At 42.6% G+C, this 24,976-nt stretch overlaps 1 protein-coding gene across 3 annotated transcripts in view; it reads right to left on the bottom strand.

Moving 5' to 3' along the window:
• The window catches only part of KIAA0319 (KIAA0319 ortholog), a 76,184-nt gene that overhangs the window by 6,494 nt on the left and 44,714 nt on the right, over positions 1-24,976 (bottom strand). For all 3 annotated transcript variants that reach the window (XM_086370027.1, XM_086370028.1, XM_086370026.1), the window contains 13 exons: positions 24,055-24,142; positions 22,803-22,895; positions 21,278-21,410; positions 17,854-18,082; positions 14,602-14,725; positions 13,822-13,954; positions 12,544-12,692; positions 9,695-9,846; positions 7,371-7,509; positions 6,521-6,680; positions 4,373-4,515; positions 1,645-1,767; positions 360-450 (listed from right to left, as the gene is read on the bottom strand). In XM_086370027.1, coding sequence (XP_086226153.1) covers positions 360-450; positions 1,645-1,767; positions 4,373-4,515; positions 6,521-6,680; positions 7,371-7,509; positions 9,695-9,846; positions 12,544-12,692; positions 13,822-13,954; positions 14,602-14,725; positions 17,854-18,082; positions 21,278-21,410; positions 22,803-22,895; positions 24,055-24,142 — 1,757 coding nt within the window. The remainder of the gene's footprint in view (positions 1-359; positions 451-1,644; positions 1,768-4,372; positions 4,516-6,520; positions 6,681-7,370; positions 7,510-9,694; positions 9,847-12,543; positions 12,693-13,821; positions 13,955-14,601; positions 14,726-17,853; positions 18,083-21,277; positions 21,411-22,802; positions 22,896-24,054; positions 24,143-24,976) is intronic.

The following is a 24,976-nucleotide window of genomic DNA, read 5'->3' as shown; positions in this document are numbered from 1 at the left end:
CTCCTTTCTCTACTGAGAGTGGATTAGGCCACTTAGGTAGTGTTCTAGTGAGTGTGATGTGAGACTGGTAGAAAAGAGGATTAGATTTGATACAGAAGCATTGAATCTTCTAGAAAATATGACAGCTGCAATGAAAAAAAAGTTGCCTCTAGTATTATTCCATTTAACTAGTAGGCACGTAAGCCCTGTGGGGGAGAATGTATTATCATGTGGTTTTAAACTTGAGTCTCTCTTCATAAAAAGAGGGATTGTCAAAAGTTGAGCAGTTTCACAAACCCGAGCAACAGCCCTTAAACCTATCATATCACCTTTAATGTTGCATCTTTATTTTCAAAGAAATAAATAAGCATGCCAGGTACCTCTTACAGCAGCAGATGCAAAGCCACGTCAACCCCCCTGTTAGCACAATGAGGGCGAGCGCCAATATTGTCACATAGAATACGCTCCACTCTGAAAAACAGGAAGACCAGAGAGGACATGTTACATACCCTTTGCAAAACAGCTTTATTTCAATAACTCTCAATGAATATTTCTGAATCCTTACAAGCAAAGGCCATCCATGGTGTTGTGACCACCTCACCAGGCTGGCTGCAGGGCCTGGTAAAATACTAACAAACCAAGAACAACTTAAAACCATCCTACATTTGTCCAACTGGTTCAGAAGAAACTGAAAAAAATAAACTCATCAATTAAGAAGGTTTCTTAAACACCCAGGTAAGGCACACCAAAACATTCATTCTAGAAACACAGAACTTCAAAACTGGTTCTGGTCTGGTTTCAATAAAGCAAATAAGGTGTTTATTTGTATGGCTGCCTGTGACATGAAGGTACTTATCATAGAGCCTGACAGTCATTCAGAAACGATTTCATCTTCACTTCTCTTCTTCCACATCCTTACAAAAATCCAGTGTAAAAAGCTTTGCAACAACCCAGGGAGAGAGAAACCAATGGAGCAAAGACACAGGGTTTAACTCCATTAAATGTTACAACACTACTTGGAATAATGATTCAAGGGCTGGTTATTTTCAAATTTTTAAGAAATAGAAACAGGAACATAATTTGGCAGGGAGCTCATCATAATTTTTCTGCCAATTATGTCCATCTGCATCCCCAAGAAGACAAAATGACTCTTAGAAACAGACTGGCATTAAAACACAGTTTCCTCCTCAGAAGAGACAGGCGGTGGCTCAGGCAGACGCTGGCTGAGATGGTGGCTCCAATGTCTGGAGCCTGCTTGGGCAGACAGCCTGGTGAGTGGGTCAACTTTCTTGCTCATCTGATTCCAGCCAGGTCCACACCAAGGGCCCACTTCACCAGAAGGTCACACCCAGTTCAAGCCAAGGCAGGTACAGTCTGGACATGGGGTCCATGTAGCCCAAAGCGACCTTCTCAGCAATGGTTAGCAACATCTGCTTTGCCGGGGTGAATTTCCTCAGCAGGAAGTTTTAAGGAAAAACCTTAAACACACCCCCAAGGTGAATTGTGGGAATATGTTGACCCATCACCACATGAGCTGGTGCAATGGGCTTTGGGTGAGAAAAGGGTTGAATTTACAGCTGTACAGTCAGGCAGGTCTTTCTGACAGTTCAGAATGATTTGTCTGAAGCCTCCTCTCCTGGAGCCACCCACCACGCCAGGACTCACCACAGTTGCTTTCCCCATCCCGGATATAACGTTGGATCAGGTTCTCCATCCACAGCTGGGAGCAAATACAGCGCTTTGTGATGGGGTCACAGTGACCATGGCCAGAACACTTCAGAAGGCATCCTGCAAGGAGGAGAGTGAGGCAGAGGTCATCATGGAGCAAAGGAGGCTCCCTGCCTTCAGCTGTGTCTTTTTCTTCCATAGACCCTGAAGAGAGGCACCTTGTTGAGTCAAGTGCCTCTTACTGTATGGACAGTGGTCCAGGGATGGTCTCTCATACTGACAATCTCATCAGGAAGTGAATGGCAGAAACATGTCAACACCGGCACCGTGAAGCAAAAGCCTTAAACACGTAGCGGAAATGCAGCACCCTCTGGCCCAAGAATGATAAATTCTAATGATTTATCCAGTGAAAATGATTGGGGATGTGCACAAAGGTTTATCTACATTGTGTATGTGTGTGCTCAGTTGCTCAGACATGTCTGACTCTTTGTGACCCCATGGACTGTAGCCCATCAGGCGCCTCCATCCATGGGGTTCTCCAGGCAAGAATACTAGAATGGGTTGCCATTTCCTTCTCCAGGGAATCTTCCTGACCCAGGGATCGAACTCAGGTCTCCTGTGTTACAGGCAGATTCTTTACTGTCTAAGCCACCAGGGAATACTCTCTCCTCATTGGTTTCCAGTTGCTGCTGTAACAAATGACTGCAAACTCGAAGGCTTAAAACAACGTACCATTATTTAAAAATCAACCTGACAGTCTGCGAGTAGAGAATTAGTTGTATAAACTGTGGAACACATCCAGGATGGAGTGTTCACTATGTGACCACGAATATCTTACTGAGGGATAAATTCTAAAAGATTTGAGAAAATGATCGTAATATGGTTTGAAGCTAAAAAAGCAGATTTAAAAATATGTATCAAATTATCCTGATTGCATTATATGTGTCTAGAGATGGGGGAACTAGAAGGAAAAACATCAAATTATTAACAAAAGTTATCTTTGAATGGTGGGAATTCTAGACTGTAAAATCTAGAGGATTATACTAGGATTATTCTAGTTTTTTGTCTTCTTGTGTATTCCAAATTTCCTCCAATAAACAAAGATTACTTTTGTATCAAGAAAAAAGTTCTTAAAAATAATTTACTCCACATTACAAATAAAGTCAACTGTGGTTAGAGACACATCTGAGACAAATTAAATTTTACTATCCAAATATTATCACAGTCCCTAGTGTCTACTGAAATGATCCTTTTAACATAATAAGGTATTCATGTCCCTCGGAAGGTGGGGACAGAGACCTGGGATAAAGACTACATTTCTATCCACACACGTGAATGGATTTGGTACCAGGAAGAGGCGGCAAGCAAGTGGTTAGGAAAAGAGGTCCCACTGGAAGGCACTATAAGCTATCTTAAATTTCCAACGGGCTTCCCTGGTGACTCGGATGGTAAAGGATCAACCTGCAATGTAGGAGACCTGGATTTGATTTCTGGGTTGGGAAGATGCCCTGGAGAAGGGAATGACTACCCATTCCAGTATTCTTACCTGGAGAATCCCATAGACAGAGGATCTTGGCAGGCTATAGTCCATGGGATCCCAAAAAGTCAGACATGACTGCATGACTAACACTTTTACTTTTCCTAATGGCTCAACAGTGAAGAATCCACCTGCAATGCAGGAGACACCAGTTCAATCTCTGGGTCAGGAAGATCCACTGGAGAAAGAAATGGCAGCCTACTTCAGTATTCTAGCCTGGGAAATCCCACGGACAAGAGCCTGGAGGGCTATAGTCCATGGGGTCGCAAAGAGTTGGACATGACTTAGCAACTTAAGAATAACAAAATTCCCAATAATCTACATAACATCTATTCACAACCTAAGCCACAGTGTCCCAGGTCAATCAATTTTCCAGCTATTAATACTTATCTGTCTTTAACAACATTCTGACTGTTTAAGTCTGAAATTTCCAACAATGACCAGGGTGTGAGACTATAGTTTTAAAAACGAACCATGACTTGTTTCTCTTCAGGTTCCCTCAAAGAGAAAGCACAGTTGGCAAATGTATGTTGCAGAAACCGACTTAAGAAGTAAATGCAAAACAAATCCCTGAATGCTAAAGTGAAGCTGTCCACATGTTTTCTTTCTGTGCCAGCAAAATGAAGCCCTGGTTAGCAAATCTGATTCTTTTAGAATATTCCCATAGGAGTTGACATGGAGAAATTAGAAAGATAATTAAATCCTGAACTTTATTTCCAATTAATTCAAAAAAGACTATGAGACCTGCTATAGTCCTGCCATATTGGAACCAAATCATATTTCACCTCCTCCAAGAAATCTTTTCCTTTAATCTGGTTAGGTACTTATGTTTCTGTGATATTACCATTGCGTTTAATTGCATGGCATGTCTACTGCATAGTATTTAGTGTTCGTCACTCAGTCGTTTCCGACTCTGGGACCCCATGGACTGTAGCCCATCAGGCTCCTCTGTCCATGTGATTCTCCAGGCAAGAATACTAGAGTGGGTAGCCATTCCCTTCTCCAGGGGGGTCTTCTCAACCCAGGGATTGAACACAGGTCTCCTGGATTCCAGGCAAATTCTTTACCACTGAGCCACCTGGGAAGCCGTATGTCTAGTCCAGTGGAATCCAATTCTAAATATACAACAATTATATATTTATATTACTTGACCTCTAAAAATAAAGATATTTCTGATAGGGGGCATACCTGCTGTGTCAATCCTCAAGACTTTGAAAAGCAAGAAATCAGCCTTTTCCTTTGAGAGCCGCCTGTGTAGATTTCGGGCCACTTCGGCAGCTTTGAGGACCTTGAAAGGTGGCCCAGTCTGTACATAAAACACAATCACGGTGCTGCAGAGGAGACAGAGAGGGGCCAGCCACATGGTTAGCCAGTGACCGGCGTGACATATCCACTCCAGCCATGGGACCTGCTGAGAAGGCAGACGGCCACAGCTCCATGGCCTGGCAAGGACACGGGTGTATCCTGGGGGCCAAGGAGTTGATCGGCTTCTCGTCACAAATAAAGGCTCTTTGGTCCCAGAATTCAACTGATGAGGGGAAGATCTTCAGATAAACGGAGCAATGTGTGACTGCATGCATGCTAAGTCACTCAGTCATGTCTGACTCTACTACCCCGTGAACTGCAGCCCACCAGGCTCCTCTGTCCATGGGGATTCTCCTGGCAAGAATACTGGAGTGGGTTGCCATGCCCTCTTCCAGGGCATCTTCCTGACCCAGGGATCGAACCTGCATCTCTTACATCTCCTGCTTTGGCAGGCACCTGGGGGGCCCAGAGCAATGTGTACAAACGGACACAACCACACACAGCATGAGAACCTTCAGATGCATCTTCATTTTTACCTTTTCGCTGAGACATGATATACTTATGATAAGAGTCACTGTTCTAAAGTAAGCGTGTGTCTCAGTGTCCTTTAGCGTATTCACAAAGTTGTGCGTTTCCAGAACGTTTCCATCATCACAGAGACTCCACACTCATCAGCAACCATTCCCAGGACTCCAGCTCCTGCCAACTACTCATCTATTTTCAGTCTCTGTGGATTTGATTATTCTGGACTTTTGATATACATGGAATATGCATGAGGCATTTTGTGCCTGGCTTCTTCCACTTTGTATAATGTGTTCACAGTTCACCCAAGTTGTAGCATGTATATCCCCCTCCTTCGAAATGCCAACTATTATTCCATTGTATGAATAGGTATCTTTTATCCACTTATCAGTCGATGACATTTGGACTGTATCTACTTTGGGGCCATATGAATAGCACCACTGTCAATGTCCACATCCTGGATTTTGTAAGGATATACGTGTATCCTTTCTCGTGCGTATATATCTAGGAGTGGAATTACTGAGTCGTATGGTAATTCTATGTTTAGCATTTTGAAAAACTGTGAAAGTGTTTCCCTCAGTGGTTGCATCATTTCACATTCCTACTGGCAACATATGGGTGTTCCAATTTCTCCATATACTTGCCAACATTTGTTACAGTCTCTTCTGGATTAAAGCCATCCTGGTGGGTATGAAGTGGTATCTCCACGTGATTCTGATTTGCTTTTCCCTACTAACTAATGATGCTCAACCTCTTTTCATGTGTTCATTAGCCACTTGTATATCATCTTTGGAGAAATTTCTATTCAAATCTATATTACTCTCCAAATGTTGCCATAAAAATCATACCACAAATTGGGTGTATAAAGGTTTTTTAAAAATTCAATTAAAATTATAAATCCTATAAGAAATCAATGCAGAGGTTGAACCTTACAGACCCTCAGGAGGTGGTTGGTGGTTTAGTCACTAAGTCGAGTCCAACTCTGGGACCCCATGAACTGTAGCCTGCCAGGCTCCTCTGTCCGTGGGATTCTCCAGGCAAGAATATTGGAATGGGTTGCCATTTACTTCTCCAGGGGATCTTCGTGACCCAGGAATCGAGCCTGGGTCTCCTGCATTGCAGGCAGATGATTTACCAACTGAGCTATGAGGGAAGTGTAAATCCAAGGTCCGCTTAGAGTGGGAGAAGTCTCAGCCCCATGAACATGAGGCACGAATGGAATCTGGCTATGAAACATGCCCTGGGCATGCCCCAGACCATTTGCATGCCCTCTGTTGATACCAGAACTAAAACCCAGCTCCCTCTGATGGTCCCTAACTCCTTCAGTCAGAACATTCTCAATCAGCAAACATTTACTGAGCCTTGAGGGAAGGACCTCTATAATCATGCCCTTGCTGCTGCCCTTTGAGGAAAAAAAAAAAAAGAATACAAATGGGATAAACGTTGTGTGGAAAGACACAGAATGAGAGAGGAGACCAACACCATCAGGCTGGACTGTGCGCCTCCTACCTGAGGTCTGAGTGGGCCTGAATCTTCTGAACCCTGATGTCTGAGTCCAGCACGTTCAGCAGCGCCGCCAGCTGCCTCATGAGGGTGTCCTTGTGCTGCTCCGTCAGCTGCCCAACGCCGACCTGCAGGATCAGCTCCACCAGGCCGCCCTTCTTCGGGTCTGGGGAAACGAGAAGACACAGGCTTTGTTTCCACTTGAAAACCCCAGGCTTGATAACAGGAGGCGCAAGGCCTGCACAAGAGTCACAGAGCTTTAAGTGACCCCTGTGTTGGGTTCTACACTTGGGTTCTACGGCTCAGGTCAATTCTCCCAAAAGCCACAGAGGCCACTGTCTGTGAGGACTTCTTCCCTGTTTTATATCAGCTCGCTGTCTACTAATTTTTCTCCAGATGATAGACAGGTATGCTTAGTCAGCCTTGGGGCTCACTTAACATTCTGGGACCTCACACACCTACCCTGACCCAGAAAGAGAACTCAGTCCCTGAGGGCTGTTCATGCCAGAGCTTGGTGTGGCCACCTCACTGGAGCTACCCTCCTGGCGCTCCCAGGAGTGAAGCGCTCATGTCCACCTCACGAGGTCTTTTGTCTTTGAAAGACCTCTTTGTCTTCTGGTAGGAAAACCAAAGTGACCAAGCAGTCTTGCTGTCAGGCCCAGTTCTCCCTAAGAGTTCAGAGGCTGGATCTGTTGGGGGATAGATGACCACGTGTAGAGAAAACCACAGGTGGGCTTGGCCTCCCACACTGGGTTCCATTGCCACCTGTAAAGAGCCCCAAAGGCAGACCCCCCCTCCCCTGACCCCAGCTCACAGGCCAGCCCCACAAACGCAGGCCCAGAAGCCCAACGCGCACCTGGCCGCACTTCCACTGTGGCGGTGTCCGTGTCTGAGGCCCCCTGACCATCAGCAACTCGCAGGCGGAAAGTGTAGATGCCCTCCACCAGGTTGGTGAGCTGCAGGGCCGAGCTGTGGTCAGAGCCGTCGATGACATCCTGAGAAATAACACGTTCACAGTCCGTACTCAGCTCCCAACCCGGGCCTCTGCGGACCCCAAACCTCAGTCTCTCGTCTCTGTCACACATGCATGATTCTAAGGGACAGGCCGAGGAGGAAGTGGGGAGGGGAGGTTAGTGAAGGTCCGGGTAATCCTCGGTGTCTCTTCCACTGCTATTTTTATGCGTTTCTAAAAATTTTTATATTTTGGTCACACCTCAGAGCATGTAGGATCTTAGTTCCCCAACTAGGGATGGAACTCATGTCCCTTGCTTTGGAAGAAGAGAGTCTTAACCACTGGACCACCAGGAAAGTCCCTCTTTCACTTTTAAAGCACCAGGAGACACAAGACTCAGACAGGACTTTGTTACAGGAGCTTCCCAAGGGCTCTGCTGCTGCTGCTGCTAAGTCACTTCAGTCGTGTCCGACTCTGCGCGATCGCATAGACGGCAGCCCCACCAGGCTCCCCCATCCTCAGGATTCTCCAGGCAAGAACACTGGAGTGGGTTGCCATTTCCTACTCCAATGCATGAAAGTGAAAAGTGAAAGTGAGGTTGCTCAGTAGTGCCCGACTCTTAGCAACCCCATGGACTGCAGCCTACCAGGCTCCTCTGTCCATGGGATTTGTCAGGCAAGAGTATTGGAGTGGGGTGCCATTGCCTTCTCCTCCCAAGGGCTCTAGGAATGACCAAATTCTACCCAGCAAAGGCAGAAACTCCTGAAATTAGGGCAAAGACCTGGAGTTTGAAGCACTCTCTCTGAAGAGTTTTCTGGGTCTTATTTTCAAAGACAGCTTTGCAGTGCGTAGGATTCCTCGTGGTGCATCATGTTCACCTTCTCTAATGACCCAAGAGCCTCAGTAGAGACATCTCTGCTGAAAACGTCTGAGAAGGATCTCCTAGACCCCTGCCCTGAACTTGCTAGCAGAAGAGTGTGTAACCAACGGTAACAAGTGCTCTGATCAGGGAGCTGTTATAATTACACTTAGAAGCCAATCCACCATCTGGCTGAACAGTATTCATTCCAGAGTTACTTTGGAAATTATAAAGCACTTTCAGTTCTTTCCCCGGGACCACTCCCTTGGTACATCTCCAAGAGTAAATTTTCATCTTTCAACTTCTTAGCAACAGTAGGAATAGAAGATGTACCTACATTTATAGCCAAAAAGGCAGGGTAATGTGGAGAAATGCCTGCTAGGAATGAAAAACCTAAGCCTATCTGGTTGGTTAAAGATGAGTTAATCAACTTTGGCCAAGTCACTTTCCATCTCTGCATCTGATTTTCTGTACTTATGCAATGGGAATGGCAATCCTGGGTCTAGTGACCTATCTGGTACAATACTGAGGAAAAGGAAAGAATCCACATGGATCAAAACAGGAATAATAGGAAAGCTGAGGAGCAGAATGAGTCCCGTGAGAAGATTCCAGGCTACGGTTTCTAACTCTATCAAAGTCTGGGTGGGGAAAAAGTCAGAAAGGACTTCAAATTTATTTAAATTGAATAGCAGCTTCCTGCACTCAGCCATCAGAGGAAACCTAGAATCATAAACATCTTAGGGGGGCATGGAAAGGGAGATGAGATCATAAGAGACACAGAAATGGAGTTAACTGTGTCCCCTCAAAGGTTGAAGTCCTAACCAATGTGACTCTATTTGAGATAAGGTCTATTATGAGGTAATTAAGGTTAAATAAGGTCATAAGGAGGAAATGGGGAAGACAGGGGATGAGATGGTTGGATAGCATCACTGACTCGATGGACATGAGTTTGAGCAAGCTCCAGGAGTTGGTGATGGACAGGGAAGCTTGGTGTGCTGCAGTCCATGGGGTTGTGAAGAGTCGGACACAACTGAGTGACTGCACTGAACTGAGGTCATAAAGGTGGGGTCCTGATCCATAGGATTAGTGTCCTTGTAAGAAGAGACACCCGAGAGCCCTGTCTCTCCCCTCTCTCTCCCCTCCTTCCTCTCCCTCTCCAGCCCTGCTCCCACGTGAAGACACAACAAGAAGGCAGTTGGAACCAGTCATCTACCACCTTGATCTTGGACCTTCCAGTCTCCAAAACTGGGAGAATATAAATATTTGTTGTTGAAGCTGCCCCTCCTGTGGTATTTTGCTATGCAGCCCTAGCAAACTAACATAGACGTAATGATTACTGGTCCAGGGGCAATTCTCTTCAAGTACTCACTCCAGCTGCTGGACTCTGGCCGTCCCGGATCCACAGATAGGACACAATTCTTTGGTCATCAGTAGACCTTGAACCATCCAAAGTAATGGAGTTATTGGGAAGCACAAGAACATGTCTGCCACCAGCCTGGGCTCTGGGAGGACTATTATTTTCTAAGTCAAATACAGCAGAAATGAAAGCAAAGAAATTGATTTAAAATACTTGTGATAAGTGTGTCATAAAATATCCATGACTATTCCATCTTGCAGATAAGTAGATTTAAAATATCCAGAAAGCATCATCTCTTGCCCAAAATACCCATAAGATAAACTAAAGACTTTCTTTAAGATCCCTTTGCACTCAGCTACTTATAATTTGGAAGCCAATATGTTGGACAGTTTTCTATCATCATTACAGTTTTTCCCTTTTTGAAAAGGGAAACCACGATCTTATTTACATTTGGGATCTGAAAAATGAAAACATTTTGGTTTAAAATATGCTCTGGATCATTCTATACTGGTCCATGCTATCTGGCCACAGAAATATTTATGTTTCTAGTCATGCCAAATTTTGATTGTGTAAATACAATAAAGAACTTGAGTCAGAAATAATTAGACCTCATTGTTCTGACTGGGTATCAAATATAAGGAACAATGTAAAGCCATTTCGGATATAAAGAAGATGCTATGAGGCAGATGGGGTTGTTTAGATGGGATTCTGGGATTCAATAAATCAGTCAATAGAAAACGGGTGAGGATAGTCAAATATTGACCCAAAGGGTTAATTAACATCCCACTGGTCACTGGCCACTTTCGTCCTCAAAAAAGAGGCCAGAGACTGGAAGAGCCAATTGGTGCTATTTTTAGTTTGCCTTTTTGTCCACTCCGCTTCTCCACAAGCATTATCTTTTTAAAAATCCAAACCTTTCAGGTAAAAATGGCATGATGCTAGGTTTCGCCTCAAAATGCTTCAACCAGGATCAAAGAAAATGTGAACTGATAGATGAAATAAGAAGGGGAAAATGTTGCTAACTGTTGAAGCTGGGTGATGGGTGCATGATGGTCCATTAGGGCTATTCTCTCTACTCTTATATGTGGTCGAAAACCTACACGGTAAAACATTTGGAAAAAAACTCAAATTGATGTCACTGTGCTTAGAAAATTGCTTCATTCTCTCCCAAATTCACAACAGATAAAGTCCAAACTACTCAGCACAACACAACACACACAGTCCTTTATGGCTGAGCCTGGGGCTCGGCTGCCCTCCCCAGTGTTCGGACACTCTTGCTGGTCCCTAATAGCCAACCGGATTTTCCCACCCAGCCATGCTGTTTTACCTTTCTGAGCTTCAGTGCATCATAATCATTCATTCACTCACTCATTTACTGAAGTGGCCAACATTTATGATTTGCTGTGAGTCCAGCACCGCACCACATGGAGGACACAAATACCTACAATAAAAGACTTCAACCACTCACGGTCCAACGGAAAAGTCAGAGAGACAAGTACCTAAAGCAAGATGGTGTAAGACTGGACCACACATTTCATATTCATGGTTTCATGGAGCTTGAAACCACCTCTGCACTTAGATTTCCAAGGAAGAGAGAAAGCACCATGTGGTCACTGGGACTCAGGGCTGTAGCTGTCAGCAGTCACAGAAGAAGAGTGAAGCTATCAGAAGGTGCACTCCACAAACAAAAGAGAAGGCTATGTCCTTGCAAAGGGAGGCGGGAAAACAGCTAACGTGGACGGAAAAGGAATGACCTTTGTTTGGCCAAGCAGAGTTCAGCATCTGTTATGAACGAATAAGCAAACACCAGCATTTCTGGATAACCATGTGGCTAAGGGTTTGTGACATGGAACAACAGACTGGTTCCAAATAGGAAAAGGAGTACGTCAAGGCTGCATATTGTCACCCTGCTTATTTAACTTATATGCAGAGTACATCATGAGAAATGCTGAGCTGGAAGAAGCACAAGCTGGAATCAAGATTGCTGGGAGAAATATCAATAACCTCAGATATGCAGATGACACCACCCTTATGGCAGAAAGTGAAGAGGAACTCAAAAGCCTCTTGATGAAAGTGAAAGTGGAGAGTGAAAAAGTTGGCTTAAAGCTCAACATTCAGAAAATGAAGATCATGGTATCTGGTCCCATCACTTCATGGCAAATAGATGGGGAAACAGTGGAAATAGTGTCAGACTTTATTTTTGGGGGCTCCAAAATCACTGCAGATGGTGGTTGCAGCCATGAAATTAAAAGATGCTTACTCCTTGGAAGGAAAGTTATGACCAACCTAGATAGCATATTCAAAAGCAGAGACACTATTTTGCAAACAAACGTCCGTCTAGTCAAGGCTATGGTTTTTCCTGTGGTCATGGATGGATGTGAGAGTTGGACTGTGAAGAAAGCTGAGCGCCAAAGAATTGATGCTTTTGGACTGTGGTGTTGGAGAAGACTCTCGAGAGTCTGCAAGGAGATCTAACCAGTCCATTCTAAAGGAGATCAGTCCTGGGTGTTCACTGGAAGGAATGATGCTAAAGCTGAAACTCCAATACTTTGGCCACCTCATGCAAAGAGTTGACTCATTGGAAAAGACCCTGATGCTGGGAGGGATTGGGGGCAGGAGGAGAAGGAGACGACAGAGGATGAGATGGCTGGATGGCATCACTGACTCGATGGACGTGAGTCTCAGTGAACTCCAGGAGCTGGTGATGGACAGGGAGGCCTGGCGTGCTGTGATTCATGGGGTTGCAAAGAGTCGGACACAACTGAGCGACTGAACTGAACTGAAGGGTCTGTGAGATTGAGAAGTAGAAGGCGCCCAGCCCCCTCCACCGGCGGATCCACCCGCCCTCTGCCCTGACTCACCCTTCTTCACGGCCACGGTGAGGGTGGTCGTGCTGCTCAATCCCTGCTGGTCTTTCACTGTTAAACGGAAGTGGTAGGTACCCACCTGAAGACCGCTTACTGTGGCTATAGCTTTGTCGAAGTTTTCCATCTCCACTGCGCTGGGGCCTCTATGAAACATGACAGTCATTAACAATGAGCTCAAGGTATGAGAGTCTGAGAATGGCAGGCATGTTGTTTGTTATAGATGGTCTTTTTTTTTAATGGCAATAATATATACCATCTAGAGAATTCTAAGATAACTTTTTACTCATTTAGATTCTTGAGTTTTGTGTAAGAGGCACAAGCTAAATTCTATTTCAGACAAAGTCTGCTGGATTCCTGGGAAGAGGATTTTGGGGTTCTTTTTTTTTTTTTAATTGAGCTGTCAGTGAAATGATCTGTTTTTAGAAGATGGAGCCTTAGAAACCACTCCTACTTCTTTCGTTCTTTTTTACTTTGGCTGTACTGTGTGGCACGCAGGATCTTAGTTCCCTGAGCAGGGATCAAACCTGCGTCCCCTGCAGTGGAAGTGCACAGTCTCAACCCGTGGATGGCCAGGGAATTCCCTCTGCTATTTCTTCTTTAAATAAAATCTGCTGAAATCCTCAGCTGTCTTTCAGGAGAATATGGAAGAGGAGGGATCAAGCCAGGTAACTGATTTAAGAGAGGAATTACAGCAGAGTTGTGAAGACTATATAGTCAGGAAGACCCAGGTTGACTCCCGGAGCTTGCTCAGCCCTGTGATCTCACTTATCTCTGCAAGCCTCAGTTGCTTTACCTTTAAAATGGGAATAATAGTATTTACCTCTTAAGAACTGATCTAGCATTCCACAAGATTAAGCATGTAAAGTACAAAAAAAAGTCTCAGGATACAGGAATCCCCTTGAACTCTGCACTTCTGCGTCTATAGTCACTGCAGGTGGTTTGAGAGTATGTAGACTTGGGGGGGCTCTCATGAGGACACCCTCCAGATTCTCCTGCACCTCCTCTGTCAGGAAGCCCACCTCACCCCAAGACTGCCCTGTCCACCTGCCCTGCTGCCACCTCCCCTCCACTGTCAAGAAATGCCCATCCTGTCCATCCACGCCTGATGGAGAATTTAAACAATGGTGCCCCTCCACTTCTAGACACGAGCTTAAATCCTGACTCCTCAACAATCTCAAGTTGATTGCTTAATCTGGATCCTCCAGAGAACAGGAGTATTAGCACTGAGCCAGGGTGTGAACCCAGCTCTCAGTGACGAGATGGGCGGGCTACCTGACACGCTCCCAGCGGTAGAAGACAATGCCATGGTCATCGCTGCTCCTGCTCCCATCCAGGGTGGTGCTTTCCACTGGGAGGATCAGCTCCTTATCCGGGCCAGCCACAGCCACCGGAGGCCTGTTGTTTTCTAGAATTATAGAAATGGTGTGAAGAAGTAACATCTCTTTGCATGAAGTCTGCCATCCTCTGATTTCTTGATTTAAGCAAATTACTCATATTTGGATCAGGTGGCTACTAGAGTGTGCCCTGTCCTTTGGGAATCCTGGGGGGGATACATGCAGTCTCTTAGCTGACCCAGGAATTAAATATTCCAAGTTTAGACTGGGATGACAGATAGCAAGAAATACTGTTCTGTAATGTGTACATCTCTGGTTTCTTGAAGAGACCTCAAAAGTCATGGAATGGAACTCTAGTCAATTGCCAAAGTCTGGCCACAAGCCTTCTGCGTATCAAGCCACACATACCTACCAGCCTCTTCAAGAATGCAATTGAGCTTCGCAGCAGAGTGGGACATGGCATCAGAGCCCACAGGGTCTCTGCAGAGGGCTCTCATTTGTCCCTTGTGCTGTAGTTTAGGGACACCGTCAGGACACAATTCAGAACCACGAAAGAAAACTGGCTTTATATTAAGATTTAGCTCCTGCAGCCCCAATTTCTTGACAGTTCGAAGGCTTAAGAGAATTTCCACCAAATTTGACTGGTCTGTAGCCCAGAAGCCCAGGTGTCATTTCTGTTTTAATCTCTGGGGCTAAATTCCTTTCCTATTTCACCTACCAGGCTGGACAGTCACGGTGACCACAGCCATGGACTGTTGCTTCGAAGAATCTGTCACCATCAGCTGAAACGTATAATCTCCTTCCTTCATTGCAGACAAATGAAGGTATGGTGTCTTTACTCCCTAAGTCATAGCAAATACAAAAATGAAAAGGAAAAAATAATATTAAAGAAGTACAAGTAATCAGCATGACAGAATGAAAAACTAGTGATTTTACTAAATGTGGAGAGCCTGCTTTTAAAAAATATATACATGTCCCAGGAAAATGGGACCTAAAGTCCACAGTATATCCTCAGACACAGTTTAAAGAATATAAATTAATATAGTCTTTTTGGAAGTCAATATGGCAGCATCCATTCAAATGTTAAAAGTACACACTCTTCAACCCAGCCTTTCTACTGAGTATCTACCCTAAAGAAAAGCTCATGTGTGTAATAATGGAGACTCCCCCATGGATGCTAAGACATTGCCTATAGAAAAAAAAAAGAAAAGGGAACATTCCAGATGATCATCAAAAGAGAAACGGCCAAGCCCACCATGATACACTATGGGAGGCTAGCTGCAAAGAAAGACGTTTAAAAGAATGAAGTAGATGTATACATTAAAAAGTGGAAAGATATCAAAGACATAATATGAATCAAAGAAAACTCTGCAACAATGGCTACAGTGTGGGAGATACTATTATATGTACTTTACACAGATACAAACACAAAGATTCTGGACACACACAGGTTAAACTCATCACAGTAATTATCTCATATAAAGGGACTTGGTTGAGGTCAAGGGGGGTTTCTGCTTTATCAGAATTTGAGTTTTTTTAACCACAGGAAATAAATCATGATCAAAAACAATTTTTTGTTATTTTCCCCCATATGTTATCATCTCTTGAATTTTTCTTTTTGTGCATGTATACTTTCTTTTTAACTTTTATTGATTATAGTTGATTTACAAAGTTTCAGGTGTCTAGCAAAGTGAATCCGTTACACATACACATATTCTTTTTCAGATTCTTCTCCATTATAGTGTATTACTATATTGATTAGAGTTCAACACCTGTGCTATTCAGCAGGTCCTTGATGTAAAATAACTTTTTAAAGTGCTAGGACAACAACACTTTTCAATAAGGTTTTTTTTTTCAGTTGAGTATACAGTAGTTTACTCTTGGACTATATCCTGCCAGGCTTCTCTGTCCATGGAATTCTCCCAGCAAGAATACTGGAGTGGGTTGCCTTGCCCTCTCCAGGGGATCTTCCTGACCCAGGGATTGAACCTGGGTCTCCTACACTGCAGGCAGATTCTTTACCATCTGAGCCACCAGAGAAGCCCAATATAGTAGGTCCTTGATGTAAAATAAATTTTTAAAATGCTGGGACAACAGAACTTTTCAATAAGGCATTTTTTTTCAGTTGAGTATACAGTAGTTTAACCTTGTTGCCTCCTGGTTAATACCCCTTTGGTTATTTTTGCTCCTGTGTTGCTGGAAATTTTTCCAGTTGTTGCCTAAGCTTAAAGTTCATGACATCCTGGAAAGGATTTTTAAATTTAAGTCCTATCATAATGTATTTACTTTCACAGATCCTACGATTATCTATAGATAAATTTCTGTTCATGTTTTTCTTTTAGTTTTAAAGGAAAAAATTTTTTTAAATAATAGAAAATCAAGTGTGTTATCACAAGGGGAGTTGCTGAAATTAGAAATGCATTCTTTTAAGACCTTAAAAAAGGGCTTTCCCCTACTTTGACTCAATAGAGCAAAGTATTTTTTTTTCTGGAAAGCTCTTAGAGAAAGTATAATCTCCGGTACATGACTCAAAATTAACATGGTTACAGGAATGCTATGCTTACAGTTAAGAGGAAGCTTGCAGCAAATGCGAACTGAGCAGACAAATTTACTGAGAATTTTTAGTCTAAGTATAAAGAAGTTTGGTTTAAGAACTTATCTTTGTGACTGTCCCAGTTCATAAAAAGCACTACTCCTTTCAACACGGTAGTCAACCACGAGGCAGCAGCATCCTTACTGTGGCTAATCCGAGAGTGTTTCCAGCAAGTGGGCAGGTGCACAGAGCAACGAAGTTAGCTCTGCAGTCCGGCACAAGTGACCTCCTGTGGATCCAGGTCCCGGAGACATGGATGCACTGCCCCATTAGCTCTGGGCACATCATTCTCAGAAATTAAGGGAAAGAAATTTTGAAATATTTTTTTAACTGAAAAAATACAAAATAGTCCATGTTCTTGTTTGTATCCAAACTCCTCTGAATCCGAATTCTTAACCCAACAGCTGCAAACAACATTTGCCACAACTCTCAGGTAGAGATGGACACTATACCATGTGCTCTCTAAGGGTATCCAGAGGACTCACAGCTCTTTCAAGTTCCATGCATCCAATCAGTCATTTTTAATTCATTATAATCACAAAGCTCTTCCCAGAAAGATCAAAAAAGTAAAGTAGGTCAGTCTTCACGGACTGTCTGACTTCATCACAAACACTAACAAGAAATTTATCTTGGACTGGTGAGACGGTGTTTGAAGGAGAAGAGGAAGGGTGCAATGTAAGGTACTATCTTTTTTTCCATTAAACTCTTAAATAATAACATAACTTCAAAGGTACCAAGCTGGTTAGCAACAAAAACCAACAGCTCTGGCCATCACCAAAAGAAGAAGAAGTAAGCAGCTCACACACATGCATACAAATAGAGCAACATTTTATTGCTGTTTAATCTGTCTGTTATTACAGACAGATACATTAGAGATTGGAACCAATCAAAAAGTAAATACAAAGAGATCTCAACAAGAGACTGCTGGACCTAGAAACGATAACATGCAATTTCTAAAACTAGAAGGAACAAAAACACAGGAATTTTCTGATAATGAGGTTTAAACTAGATTACTTCTAATGTTTATCCTAATATGTACTAAAATGATATTTCTGGACCTCAAGATCAAGTTTTCAACATTTAAGGGCTACATTTCAACTAGGACCTGCTTAGTTGCTATTCTGGGCTTACATAGAGTGAGTGAGGGAAAGTGACACAAATTTAGAAGATTTGTGAGTTTAGCTACTCTCCTGATGGTTATAACAGGCAACTTTATAAAACATGTTTTCCGAATTTAGCTTCCCCCTTGTACCAATATTTTAGACGGATGGATGGATGATGGACAAAAAGAAAGACAGAAAGAAAGACGGACAGAATGAGAGACAGACGAACAGACAGCTAGAGAAATAGAAGTCTGAAGGCAAGATGAGAACATACCTGCATAGCCACCTCTTGGTTCTCACTCCCAGGCACCAGGGACCACTCATAGAGGACAATCTGGTGATCATCACTGCTCTGGTTTCCATTCAAAGTGATGGAGTTCTGGGGCAAAGTTATAGTCTGATTTGGTCCCGCATTGGCAACTGGTGGGTAGTCCACAGCGCTGTTGACTATTAGGGCTGCCGTTGTGGAGTTAGTAGCTCCGTCTGAGTCTGTAACAGTCAACCTAGTGAAAGGACAGGAGGCTATTATACTGCATGAATCTGCCAAATCTTAAGGCAAGTGGTCAGCCGAGTCTGCCTATGTTTATTTCTCAGAACAACTCAGAGCAGAAACTTGAGGATGAAGCTGAGGAAAGAAGAGACCTGAGGATATATTTTTTGCTGTTTATTTACTTTATTTTTAGCTAGCAATATAGTCACACGATAGGGTTTTCTTTTATGTGGATTTCTCATGATTCTTCCAGACGCTGGATGAAGAAAACAACCCTGGCCAACAGTAGTAAACTCACTGGTGATGTGGCAACTGGATCAGTGAAATAAGGCCACTATATCTTTCTGGAATAAAGATGTTAATTCAGAGTAGTAGTGCATGTTTACCAGGTATAAACAGGACTATGAGAATGAAGCTCTGGAAAGAATACAGGACATATTTGTAGGTAAGGTACTTACAGGGGGCCCAGGTATTCTGGGCCTCTAGCCCACATATTCCATACAACCAAGATCCGAACTCCAGTTCTCACTCTGACAGGAAACCAAACACCTAAGATCCTTCCTCCACAACCAAGTTTAGTCAGAATACATTCTGAGTCCTTAAATAAATGACTCGAAAATGACCCAAGATTCTACTCTAAGAAGTCATTAGTAGAAGAAAAAGAACAAAGTAAATCAAAAGTAAATAGAAGTAAGTAAATAGTAAAGACAAGAACAGAAAAGAACAAATTAGAAAACAAGCAAATAGATTAAAGCAGTTCTAGTTAGGTTCTGCTGCTGCTGCTAAGTCACTTCAGTCGTGTCCAACTCTGTGCGACCCCACAGATGGCAGCCCACCAGGCTCCCCCGTCCCTGGGATTCTCCAGGCAAGAACACTGGAGTGGGTTGCCATTTCCTTCTCCAATGCATGAAAGTGAAAAGTGAAAGTGAAGTCGCTCAGTCGTGTCTGACTCTTAGCAACTCCATGGACTGCAGCCTACCAGGCTCCTCTGTCCATGGGATTTTCCAGGCAAGAGTACTGGAGTGGGGTGCCATTGCCTTCTCCGTTAGTTAGGTTCTATGAAAAGATAAATAAAATTAACAAACCCCTTAATTAAACTAATCGAGAGAAAAAGAGAACATAAATCACCAATACTGGAAATGAAAAAGGGGTTATCATCACAGATCCTACAGACTTGAAAGGATAATATGAAGATATTATGAGCAACTTAATTTCAAAAAATATGATGATTTAGTAGGAATGCACAAACTTGTTGAAAAATACAATTTACTAAAAACTGACACAAGAAAAAACAGATACACATCATTATTAAACAACTGTATTCCAATATAAAACTTAAAAAAAGAAAAAGTAAAAAACAGAAAATCTAAATAGCATTACATCTATTAAAGAAATCAAATTTATTATCAAAACTTTCCCAAAAAGAAAATTCCAGGTCCAGACGATCTTACTGATTAATTCTATCAAACATTCAAGAAAAAAATGCCACCAGTTATTCATAAATAATTCAGAAAATAAAGGAGATGAACTTATTTTATTTGGCCAGTATAATCCTCACACCAAACCTTAACAAAGACAAACATAGAGGGAGAGAAAGACAGAAACCAAATCTTTCATGAGGACAGACATAAAAATATTTATAAAAATATTATCAACTTGAAGCCAATTTTATATAAAAAGAATATCATGATAAAATAGGGCTTACTCCATGAATGTAAGGTTGACTTAACAATCAAAAATCTCACACAGTATATAAAACTAACTCAAAATAGATCACAGATTTAATATAAAATCCAGAAATACAAAAACTTAAAGAAAGAAACCAGGATCTTTGCAATTTGAGGAATAAACAACAGCTACCTAGACAGAACACAAAAAGCATGAAACATAAAAGAAAAAAACTGATAAATTAGACAATCAAACTTTAAAACTTTTGCCCTTTAAAAGGTACCATTAAGAGAACAAAACTTCATATACTGGGAGGAAATATCTATAACATATATAAAATAAAGAACTTGTTTCAGAATGTATAAAAATTTTACAACTAAATAAGACAAACAATGTAATTTTTAAAATAGGAAAAAGATCTGAATGGAGCTTCACAAAAGAAGTTACATGAATGGCCAATAAACACCTACAATATTCTTAATATCATTAGTTATCAGGAAAATGCAAATTAAAACCATGAGATATCACCATCCATCAAAGTAGATAAAATTAAAAAGAATGATTACATCAAGTGTTGGTAAGGACGTGGAGGTTGAAAATTTAATATACTATGAGTGGGAATGTAAAATAATAATATACCCACTTTGGGAAAGAGCTTGGAAATTTCTTAAAACGTTGAACAAACTCAACACAGGACCTAATTCTTCCATTGGGGGGTATTTACCCCCAGAGAAATGAAAATATATGTCCACAAAAGACTTGTATGCAAATGTCCATGGCAGCTTTATTTATAATAGCTCAAAGCTAAAAACCCCAGAGCCCATATAGATGAAAGGATAAGTAAACTGTGGTATATCCGTACACTGGAATAGTACTCAGCAATTAAATAGAATATGCTATTGATAGAGACAACAGCATGGATGAATATCAAAATCATTTGCTGAGTGAAAGAAACTAAGAAAAAAGGAGCACATACTGTACAATTCCACTTATATGAAATTCTAGAAAGTTTGGGATAATTTAAAGTGGCAGAAAGCAAGCCAGTGGTTGCCCAGAGACAGGGATGGAGGGAGGAAGGGATTGCCAAGGGGCATGAGAAAACTCTGGGGATGATGGAAATGTTTATTATCTTGACTCTGACAATGGTGCAACAGTTATATACATATGTCAAAACTCATCAAACTTTATATCTTAAATATGTGCAGTTTATTATACTTCAGCTATACCTTAAAAAGCTATAAAAAGATAAATAGATAAATCATATAACTCTGCCTCACACTGACTCAGAAGATAGAAACTTTCTTTCATGTTTCTTAACACAGCAAAAATAGGTGCCACCCCATACTGTTACTGACAACGAAATCCAAAGGCTTCCCATGCATAGACACTTGTAGTTTATATTACTGATCAGAGTATAAAGTGGTTGCCAACCAAAACCCCCGACAAAACCAAATCTGCCCTGTTTCCTGATGAAAATGAAAAGATGCATCAATTTAAGGAAAGAGTCAAATGATCAGTGCTGGAAACTGAGCCCACTTGCCTGAAAGTATAGTTTCCAGGAACAAGGTTAGACAGATGTAAGACGGCGGAATCAGCTGAGGTCTTCTCTTCTCGGAAGGGCCCATTAACTTCTTCCCAGTGATAACTCACGATTTTAGTATCATCTGTACTTTCTAGAAAGATTGAAAATAAATGAAAACTAGAATTAAATACAAGGATATTAAAACATCAATTTCATGATTAATATCGAGTGTTTAAATTTGTATTTATTTGAAATTATTTAATTGCAAAGATTTCAATGGCCATACATTATGTGTTAAAAGGAAGATTTCTTCTTCTCCCTCAATTATCATCATGATTTTTCTCCCGGATTTCCACCAGATTTGAGTCAGGGTGCTTCCACTCAGTTGTGAATTTAAATGGCACAGTGACATGCACTATTGATTTTTTTTTTTAAACTCACTTTAACTACAGCACATGATATCTTACTGATAATTTAAGTAAGTATCTGACTGACAGATTCATAAAGAATTGAGAGGTGCTTCTATATAATTACAAAACACCTTTTACCACCCTAATCATTAAGTGTAAATCCAGAGAAAGACTGTACCCTACATGAAAACCTCCCACCTCTACTTCAAAAGACAGTAAACAAAATGTACTGTGCAGAATAACAGTAATTTAGACCTAGAAGGGAGCCAGTTTCATCTCATTCATTTAAGGAAAGAAACTTCCATGTGACAGATTAATAATCCTGAACAGTTTCCTGTAACCAAGCTACACTAAATTAGAGGAATCAAGACATAATGCGTCCTCTCATAAATATTTTCATTTAAAATGTGCTTTATTTTCGTTGCTAAGGGGGCAATAGAGACATTTATATTGGAAGAGATGCAAAAGACTGTGTCAGTGTGATATGTATTTATTTCTGTATCTGTGCAGACTTGCAAAAAGAAGCAGCTCTAGTGACTGACAGGTACTCTTCTCTAGGAACCAAGGCAAGTATTCTCACTCACTGGATTTGGTATTAGCTTTGTGATTTGACAGACATAAATGCAAATACCAGTGACACTGATATGGCTGAACATATTTTGAATATGGTGTCAAACACAGGATATGTTTTCATCTACTCTCATTTGCCTGGACCCACGAAGTTACACTGGGTCCCTTTCTACATACACTAATTGAAGGAATGAATTCTGAATTAAATGAACAAAACTCTGCCTTCCCTCACTAAAGACATCTCTTCTACCATTTGTTAAAAGTGACTTTCCAAAGGCTCATCACATAGACTGCATCGAAAGGAGAGTCTTTCCTAATTGCTTTAATTCCGATGCAATAGCTAGGCCCTAAAGGACTTTTCTCATAGACAAATGAGACATAACTGAAGGGAAATTCAGCCAAGGCAGAGAAGTTGTGCTAAAGGAGCTGAAGGACTTGAATATACAGACAGATGCCCATCTATTGATGAGTTAGCCCGTAAGTCCTCTCAGCTTCAGCAGAGAGCTCCCATTACATCTCATGGTTTGTGGGGCAAAACCCTTGACACGAGGCAGGGTACCCACGGCTGCCATCGATGAGAGCCGACACCAATGGCAGGGAAAGCTCCTGTCTCTCGGGAGAAGCGATTGCTGTGGGAGGCAGGTTGACTCTTCCAGCTGCGAGACAGAAAAAAATGACGCGGATTGAGTCATGTTGTATTCTGTATACACCACCACCGAAATAAACCATCTAACTTTCAAACACACTGGTCATCAATATCCTGTCCAGACAGTGCTTATCCTACAGGCCTTGAGTGTGCAGAGTGCTTGTTAATGTTTTGGGATGTTTCCATACATTTCAGGAGCATGTCCGCAGGTTTAGATTTTTGTACAAAAACCCCAGGCTCAATGAACACGTGTAATAACAACCAAGGGGCTGGTGACAGAGTTTGAGCAGCAACTGCAGAAGAGAAGCCCTGGAGTATGGTTCCAGCTCCTATGATTAACTGGATCTCCAATCTTTGACCGAAGGCTCCCTCAACACCCCTGAGGTAGAGGCTGGAGCGGGGGTTGGCACCCAGTTGGTCCACTGCCCTTATGTCCAGTGGAGGGGATGGAGGAGGTTCAAGACCACACCACGCTCCACGCACAGAGCCAGAGCCGTGCCCACCCTGACAAAGGGCCACTGTTTCTAACTCACACAAGTGCACTGACCCATGGGCTAGTGGTAGCCTGAAAGGACCAGGGGGCTTGAAAGCCCATGGCATGCATTTTCCTTGATCCCTGAAGGTGCTCAGTTAAATGTATTTGAAAAGCTTTCACCTAAGGCCAAGCTGAGTCACAGGGAACCAAGGTAGAAGAGTGTCAGATGGAGGAGGCTAAGGCACAGACAATTTGCCACTGACCTGAGGCTTCCCTGGTGGCTCAGATGGTAAAGAATCTGCCTGCAATGCAGGAGACCCAGGTTCAATCCCTGGGTGGGGAAGATCCCCTGGAGATGGGAATAGAAACCCACTCCAGTATTCTTGCCTGGAGAATCCCATGGACAGAGGAGCCTGGCCGGCTACAGTCCATGGGGTCACAAAGAGTCAGACAAGACTTAGAAACTCACACTTAAGAAGAGAAAGCAATAACCTTGCAACCCTGCACAGCAGTGTCAAGTGAGTACTAAGAACTATACTAAGAAAGCAGAAAGGGAAAAAAAAAAACCCATGTCATCTTTGCATGGTCTCTACAATGGTGTTCAATGCAAAACTAAATAATATATTACCGCGTAGTTCAGGCACCAAAAGGCAAGGGAGACTTATACCACAGGTTCTCTTCCAGCCAAGCTTACCTGGCTTCACGGTGACATTTACAAATCCCTCTCCAAAGGCATTTTCACCAGAAACTGCTACTTTGAAGGCATAACGTCCTACTGACAACTGCAAGATAAAGAAAAGTTACACCAGCAAACATGCAAACAACAGGATGCGTCCACTGCCTAGAAGATCCTTAAATATTCCAGAAGCTGTTCTCCTGAAGTCAGCACAGAGCAGGGGCTTGGGACCTAGGGACACACTGCCATGTCTGAAGCCTGTAGTCTAGAACACTGACGATCAGCTGGGAAGGACTTCAGCTTCATTACAGATGTCCACAGGCCTTACGGAGGCATTCGTGAAATGGACCAGCCAAGGGCAGCCATTCGCAAAGTTGCATGTATGGGAATCCTGCATTTTTACCAAGTAGATCTGGTGGGTCAGCTGTCCCAGGTCCAGATGCCAGTCTTTGAGAAACAGCGCTCAGTGACAAGGGGATGGTGATGCTAACTTGAGTTGCACCAGGAGCTGTGCGGTCTCAGAAATGAAGACAACATAATCGTCTATGGCCATCTAAAACGGGGACATGTTTCCTCCTGTGATGGCTTACATCTTGGAGCAATATTTGGTAGTCAAACCATTTGTGAACTGGAATGAATTTTTGGCAATCCTAGAAATGTGCCTAAGAATCAGAGATGACTCTGACACTGCAAAAGGGGCAAGGGTTGGAACACAGGCTTTAACCTCACTACAGAGACCCATGTCAGCCTTCTTCCCCAGACTGATATGCCAAGTAAGTCAAACGAAGAAAAAATTCCTGAAAGCCCCTTTATTCACATCTGCCTGTCTACCTACACACTTGAAATATAATTCATTAATGTGTGTGCTCAGTTGCTCAGTCACGTCCAACTCTCTGTGGCCCCAGGACTGTAGCCCACCAGGCTCCTCTGTCCACGGCTC

The sequence above is a fragment of the Bos grunniens genome, chromosome 23 (assembly GCF_055505025.1).
Source record: "Bos grunniens cultivar Pamir isolate PY7600 chromosome 23, Bosgru_T2T1.0, whole genome shotgun sequence".
Taxonomy (NCBI): domain Eukaryota; kingdom Metazoa; phylum Chordata; class Mammalia; order Artiodactyla; family Bovidae; genus Bos; species Bos grunniens.
The sequence above is the reverse complement of the archived record's forward strand: the minus strand, read 5'-3'. Positions and strand labels throughout refer to the sequence as shown.